We start from the raw sequence: 7,780 nt of genomic DNA on the forward strand, positions 1-7,780 counted from the left end.
ACCTTTGCACAGGTTCATCTTGTGTGCCAGTTGCACCCCTTCCTGGCTCTTCAGAGAGTTACTCGTGCCCTGGTCACCTCACAACTGGATTACTGCAGTGAGCGTTACATGGGGCTGCCCTTGAAAACCATCCGACACTGGTACAAAATGCCACAGCACAAGCAGTGATGGGCGTCTCCTGATAGGTTCATGCATCACCACTGCTCCATGAGCTGCGTTGGTTGCCAGTTGGCTTCTAGGTGCAATTCAAGGGGCTGGTTGTCACCTATAAAGCTCTTCATGGCATAGGGCCAGGATACCTGAGGGGCCGCCTATCTCTGACGGTTTCTGCCCGCCCAGCACGTTCTGGCAGTGTGGGTATGCTCCAGGTCCCTTCTGTTAAATGTTGTCATCTTAGGGGACCAAGGAAACATGCCTTCTCTGTCGCAACGTTCTTTGCCCTCCGGAACAGCATCCCCCAGAGATTCAGACAGCGCCCTCTCTCCTGAGGTTCTAAAAAGCCCTTTTGAGACCTGGCCTTGGCCCCGGGCCTGGGGTTGATGTGTTTGCGGGCCCCCTCGTTTGGTCTGAGTTGTTGCAGTTTGCTTGTTTTAGTTCTGCCTGAGGGGTTGTATGTTTTTAACTGTTCTTATTATTTTGTATTTGTAAGCCTCCCAAGACTCTATGGGAATGGGCAGTTATCATAAAGTTAAAGTGACAACGACAACGGAACGTAAACAAAAACAGTTTTCTTGGCAATACCAGATCATTTGCCCGCAAAGAGCACGGCACCGATTCTGCAAAAGCCCATGAGCAGCATCTCCCCGTCGCCTGTTCAAGAGCGAAAGGCCATCTGGTTTTTGCTTTAGTCAATTAACTGGGCAAACTGAAGCTAGTTGCTGTCGTCCATTTGGGTGGATGAATCGGTGCGGCTGTACGAAGTTGAGGAGTGGGGCAACGGCGGCTCCTGACTGCACGTCTCTTGACTGACCGCCTCTTTCTTGCCTCTTTCTCCACAGCCCTCTGGTGCCAGCATGGAGGGCGGTGTGGACGGCCCCATTGGGATCCCCTTTCCCGACCACAGCAGTGACATCTTGAGTAGCCTGAACGAGCAGAGAAACAACGGGCTCCTCTGCGATGTGGTGATCCTGGTGGATGGGCAGGAGTTCCCGACCCATCGCTCCGTCTTGGCGGCCTGCAGCCAGTACTTCAAGAAGCTCTTCACCTCAGGGCTGGTGGTAGACCAGCAGAACGTGTACGAGATAGACTTTGTGAATGCAGACGCCCTGTCGGCATTGCTGGAATTCGCCTACACCGCCACTCTGACCGTCAGCACGTCGAACGTCGGCGAGATCCTCAACGCCGCCAAGCTGCTAGAGATCCAGGCGGTGAGGGACGTTTGCACGGATCTCCTGGACAGGAAGATTCTGGCCAAAACTGACCAGATGGATACAGTAGATCAAATTGATCAGAGGAACCATCTCCGAGCAAAAGAATACCTGGAGTTTTTCCAGAGTAATCCCATCAATGGCCAACAGGGCAACTTTCCATGGACCAACCAAGAATTGAGAGACCTTCACAGGCTCAACTTCCGTGGCCGAGAGGAAGAAGAAGAGCATGGACTTAGCAACGGCATGGACTTCTACTCGCAGGCCGCCCTCAGTGACAGACCAAAGGCAAACGACTGTGATCTTGACGCCAAGCACACCATGTGGGAGGACGACGAGGTGACGGCCCAGGGACCCTTGTTCCCCCCCTCTCAAAATGGACAGTTTGGTGGGCGTAGCCTGCCGGCGGCCATGGGGGAGGAGGACGCACCAGCGGCAGTACAGTTGGACCAGCAGGAGGTGGGAGATTCTCCGGCTTTTGCTTCCGGGGGACTGAAGCAAGAGGAAGTAGATGCCCGGGAAGTGGATGGCTTGGCCGCCAGCGCGCTCCTGCAGCAAATGATCAATTCGGTGGGACGGCAGCAGCTAGCCGACGAGGACCGCAAGGATGACGACGGAGTCATGGATTATTACTTGAATTATTTTAGCACTTCCCAGGAGGGCGGCGAGTATCCGTCCTGGTCTCAGAAGGTGGAGAAGAAGATCCGAGCGAAAGCATTCCAGAAGTGCCCAATCTGCGAGAAGGTGATCCAAGGAGCTGGCAAGCTCCCGCGCCATATTCGAACCCACACTGGCGAGAAGCCGTACGAGTGTAACATTTGCAAGGTTCGGTTTACAAGGTAAGGGGGACGGCAGGGTGGACAGAGGTCGGGGTCTGCCTCGCTGTTGTGTCTGAATGCAGCCGCAAGGCAAGGTAGAGGCAGGTTGGGGTGCATTTCACTTTCCGTTGGGAACTAGACCGGCAACCTTCTGTATCATCCTAATTCCCTCCAAATATGTTGGGTTTGCAACTCCAAGAAATTCTAACATTAAAGCAATCCCAATGAAACCGTGGCTAAAATTCCCAGACCTTGATTGAGGCCGGCTGTTCTTCCACCGTGCCTTTCTTTTTAGCCCTTTGGGGAATAACTGTTCCCTCAAAAGAGGGTGTGATGCTTATTTGCCCTCAACATGGAGAATCCCGGGCCACTGTCTGTTCAGTTTTGAGGAGCGTTGTTTTAACTTGGTCTTCCTACACTTTTGGGAAGGAGGTTGATGAAGATGTTCCCAAATTTTACTGGGCCATCTGCACCTGGGCATATTTTTGTGTGCTGAACGGTTGACAAATGCAGCTCCTCCCGGGCTCTGTAAGTAGAATCATGGGGACCACAGCTGAACAGGATATTCGATCTTCAGCAACTCCCAGTTGCAACAAACTTGGTCCCTGGTATTCTCCAGATGATTGGGCCTACAAATCCCACAGTCTTTTAACTGTCGGTTGTGCCAGCTGAAATTGATGGGAGATAAAGCCCCAGACATCTCCACGGGACCAGGCTGCCTCCTTCTGGAGAGACTGTAACCAGGACTCTCAGTTCCAAAGCAGGCTGCTTCTGATGCTCTTCTCAATTCCCCAGAGACTTTGGATGGGTGGATTAAGTTTAAGACCTATTAGAGCAAAGGGGCAGCAGGCCTTGACCCTTCCTCATCAGGACTCGGTTAAATCTCTGGTGGCTCCCTTCACAGAGAGCATAGGTTTGATGAGGTTTGACCTTGGGGGAGGGTTGTGCTTTTTTGTGGCTGAGCAGGTTGGGCAAACCCAGCTTGCTCGGTAAGTTGATCATTCGGTGTATTGTGCAAATCCAGGCATTGGATTCATTTGGTAACCAAGTTAAATGGTTGGGTGAACCTGCCTATGAGTCTTGGAGTTAGTGAACAACTTGGGGTGAAGAACCATTGGGCAGGGTTAGCCTGGAAGAAGTCGGTGCATCAATGCCCGAGAAGTAGGCTGTTTTTCAGAAGGATACTGCCTCTCTGTGCAGGAGGCTGGCTGGTTCCTCGTGACCTCATAGAGTATGCACATTATTTCTCCCCCCACTTTAATGTTCTTAGATCCATTCTCCCCCTCCTGGAAAGCCGGGGGGTCCCTTTGCATTAAGGCTGTTCTTCCATGCCCTGCCGTGCATTAGGAGAATTTATGGCAGGGGCCTTTGCCGAGCAGCATGAAAGCAGTGCGACAGGTTGCAAACAGAAGGTGGCCAGCTGCCTTCCTCTCCCATAACCCTATTTGCCAAACCTTACTGAAGAAAGGAGGAGAGCGGGGATTAAACCCCCACTGAAGCCAAGGCTTCGAAACCCAGTCCGTGGCACAGGGAAAAAAAGGCTGCATAATCTTCTCTTCCTTTGGCAAAAGACGCTGCCTTTTGGTGGGGGGAAAACAGATGAGGCTTCGTCCTCTCCCCACCCCACCCCCGGCCCCCACCCCACCCCACCCCCCAAACCCAAAGCGATTGCTTGAGCGCCCTTCAAAGCCTTGTGCTGAGATGCAGCTCGGTAACAGACCACACGATCTTACGCGGAGAAGGCCCTTCCACTGCTTATTGTTGCTTTTGTTTACGGCACTTTCTGTCCTGACAGCCAGGAACCACGCTGAGACGAGGAGTAGGTCTCTAGTGCTTTACTACTGCTACATAAGACAGAAAATCCTAACAAACTGAAGAAGCGTGGGAAAAACCCAGACAGACAAACCCCAGAAGTCAAGGCCGGTCTGATCTGTGTCTCTTTGAATGGCTGCTTAATTCCTCCGTACTAGGCATGCGTTTCCCACCCTGGACAGGGCCCCCCCCCGCTCGCCATCAGTACCCATGACACTTTCAGCCCGTCCAGTAATAGGAATTCTCTGAGCAGCACACAGTCCATTAAAACGCCGTAACGGCACAGAACGACATACGGCAATAGGAAACCGGTACATGGGGTCGTCTTTCTCTCTGGAACTCTGGAGCGCTGCCGAGAGCCTGGGCTGCCTCCGAAATTGTGCTGCTGTTGCATCGCAGCACATTTCTTTTCCATCTCTGCGGCTGTGCTGGGCAGGGCAGGTTTGAGGGTGGCAGTCCTGATGTACTTGAAACGCTCATTGAGGCGGTTGCAGGACATCCTTCTTTCTTCCCACCCCTTTGGTTTTCCCTTCCCAGCATTCCACGCAAATGGGTCTGACTCGACTCTTTTTCCCCTAAAAGGTTTTTTTCCCTCTTTAATGCTTGCTTTTGAACTTTTGTCAACTTCAGGGCCCTCCCAGGCATGCCAGACCTCCTCCCTTCTTCTCCCATTTTGGCTACAGTCAGGTTGGCACTCCACAACTCAGTTTAATATTAGAAGCAGTTGGTTCTTAAAGGGAAAAGGAGTTGTATCATATCTGGGTAACCAAGCAGAAATAAACCCCAAGTGGACAGGCAAAACCTTTTAGCCTGTTCTGGGAGTTTGGGGGACATGGGTTGTAGGGAGGATAGTGACTTTCCAAAATGGATGCCCTCCTGAAGCATGGACTTCAACTCCCAGAGTTCCCCAGCTAGCATGGCTATTCCGGAGAATTCTGAGAGTTGAATTGCATTAAAATAAATGCAAAGGAAATAATGGGGGGGAAAAATAAAATTAAAAATGGCAGTTGAAGTCCATGCATCTGGAAACGTTGGGTTGGGAAAAGTTGCTTTAAATCAGTTTTTTTTCCCCCAAACTTGACAACTTTAAGATGCGTGGACTTTGAGTCCCAGAATTCTGGGAGTCCAAGTCCAGGCATCTTAAAGTCGCCGAGACTGAGGAAGACAGCTGATCTTCTAACGCTGATCTAGCGGAAGACAATTCGAAGTGGGCCCAACCTGCCCTGACTCCCCTTCTTCTTCTGCAGGCAAGACAAGCTGAAGGTCCACATGAGGAAGCATACTGGCGAGAAGCCCTACCTGTGCCAGCAGTGCGGGGCAGCTTTTGCCCACAACTACGACCTGAAGAACCACATGCGTGTCCACACGGGCCTCCGCCCCTACCAGTGCGAGAGCTGTTTCAAGACTTTCGTCCGATCCGACCACTTGCACCGGCACCTTAAAAAAGATGGCTGCAACGGCATCCCTTCCCGGAGGGGGCGCAAGCCCCGGGTGAGAGAGGCGGCGGTCGCCCCCGCCCCGGCCACGAATCCCGACGACAGCAGCAGCCTTGCGGGGGCCGAGGAGGCCGAAGAGACGCAGGGGCCCGCCGCGCCCCAGGACGAGTTAGAACAGCACTTTGAGGATAGTTCGAACGCCGAGGCGGCGTCAGGAAGTTTGAATGTAGCGGGGGGGATCGTCTGAGGGTAAAACACAAGAACTCTCCTAAACCAAAAAAAAGAAAAAAAAAGTGTCACAAAATCTAGTTATAACTTTCCTCCAGTTTCTCTTGGAAAATATGGTTTCCCCACCCCCACCCCTTTTTTTTGTTTTTGGACAAAAAAAAAAAAGAGAAAAAAGAATAGCCTTATAGGTGTATAACATATCTCCGTTTGTGATCTTCCCACTAATAACCAGTTAGTTACAAACTCTCGAAACCATGGATTGATTTTTAAATCTGCTCCCTGCCTTGAACGAAGGTCACCCAGCGAGTGAGGTTTGGGCTGAGACAGGGGCAGAAAGAAGCTTCCAGAATTTTAGTTCTAAGTTTTAAACCTATATATATATATATACATACATATTATATTGGCCTTTTTTAGGTATTTTAGAAGTCGCTGTTCCAAAGGGATGCAACGAGGGAGGTCACTGAGTTGGCTGACTTAAAAAAAAAAAAAAGATGAGGAAGCTTTAGGAAAAAAATACCTCCATTCCCCCCCACAGTCTAAAGTGCTCATTTTTTCTACAAGCCCCCTTGTGGAGTTTTCATTTTAAGTCAAATACTGTTCTTAGGGCTGTTGGCAGAGAATTTCAGGCCTGATTTTAAATGTTTGGTGAATGACACCAAGTGACTGAATTCCAAGGCTTTTTATAGCATTTTTGGTTCATCCTGTACACTGTAGAAAAAGGGGTTCAGCATCTCTTGGGCACTATTATCAAATTTTAGGTCTGGAACAGGATGTTGACCTGTCAATCAGGGAAAACCTGTGTCAGCGACTTAGTTTCTTCAAAACTGGACTCCCTCACGGTGTTCTGTGGGCAAAAGGCTAAACGTACCGGTCTCGTGGATTATTGGTGATCAAAGAAACCTCGTTGCCCTTCAGGATTATAACAATCCAGAGTTTCCAAAACTCACTGAAAGCTGGCTGACGCCAGGAGCGTTGTACGCAAGCAAGGGAACATCTTGGCTTACCAATTTCAATCTGGTTCCGTTTCTGGGATGGTTTTCATCAGTTTCCGTGTGACTCTCTGCCACCAAAAAAAGATAAGCTTTTGAGCGTCTTTGGTGCTTTGTTCCGTGCTTCGGCAAGGATTTTAAGATGGTTAGTTAAAATCTCGTTCTTAAGTTTCCCTCCTGGGGCACTAAAACAAAGCCACGTTACTGAAAGTTGCGGTACGTGTTTCTGCTTCCTGTCCTCAAATAGGACCATTTTGTCCCAGCTGAGATCTGTGGGAGGGGATCCCGTGCATTGGCTTGGTGACGCGGGGCCATCGGCTGGGCTCTTCCAGTGTCCCTTACCCCCAGGCACAAAATATTCCAACCTTGATGTCAGTTGGAAGATTATCCTTTAATTATTCAGCAGTCCCAGACCTCAGGGGAAGCATATCCAAGACACTCCAATTGAACTTAGAAATTCCACCAAATCATCCGGACATCCAATGCCAGTCAGGTGATTAGTTTCGGTCAGGCAGGACCTTTGGCTGCAGGCAGCGGCTGAGACATCAAGACCGGTGCCGTTTGAGGGTGCCCCACATCTCCCGGGTGGTGGGGTTGGGCATGGAGCTGGACCGTTGTGAGCACGTTGGGCTGGGAGAGCCCTGTGTTGCCCCCGAGGTTGTGGCATGTATGCCAGGGGTCTTGATTTTCTAGGGAAGGGCCAAAGGTTGAGGGGGGGGGTTGTGGAAAAAAAAGGAGAGGGTTAGAGAAGGCATGCCTTTGTACCTAAAACCTCTCCACTTCCCCTTCTCTGCCTCCAGCTTTTCGTAAACATGTCTTTCGGTACCCCATTTGGCCCTAAATGAGCCTTAAATCTATGCCCAGTGGTGGCTTTGTAGGAAAAATGTTGTGCTCCTGGCACAAATCAAACCCTAGCTAACTCATGGAAGCAAAAGTAGGTTCTCCCCACAATTATGTCTCTCCCCCCCACCTTTTGTATCCTCCCTGGTCCTGAGAGTCTTAGATAGCTGGATTCGCACTTAAGGGTGTTGATTTGGTTCAGGGTCCAAAACTATCTTCGGGGTGACTCACCAAATCTCTTCCTATTGTCCTCTCATGTCAGTAGAAGCATAAAGCAGTAGCTATATCAA

At 50.6% G+C, this 7,780-nt stretch overlaps 1 protein-coding gene across 3 annotated transcripts in view; it reads left to right on the forward strand.

Moving 5' to 3' along the window:
- ZBTB7A (zinc finger and BTB domain containing 7A) overlaps positions 1-7,350 on the forward strand; it is a 38,641-nt gene extending 31,291 nt beyond the window's left edge. For all 3 annotated transcript variants that reach the window (XM_063290954.1, XM_063290953.1, XM_063290955.1), the window contains exons 2-3: positions 999-2,206; positions 5,245-7,350. In XM_063290954.1, the coding sequence (XP_063147024.1) occupies positions 1,014-2,206; positions 5,245-5,680 (1,629 nt within the window). In that variant the 5' untranslated portion in view covers positions 999-1,013 and the 3' untranslated portion in view covers positions 5,681-7,350. The remainder of the gene's footprint in view (positions 1-998; positions 2,207-5,244) is intronic.
- Positions 7,351-7,780: the final 430 nt, after the last annotated feature.

Source organism: Candoia aspera, chromosome 1 (genome assembly GCF_035149785.1).
Source record: "Candoia aspera isolate rCanAsp1 chromosome 1, rCanAsp1.hap2, whole genome shotgun sequence".
NCBI lineage: Eukaryota > Metazoa > Chordata > Lepidosauria > Squamata > Boidae > Candoia > Candoia aspera.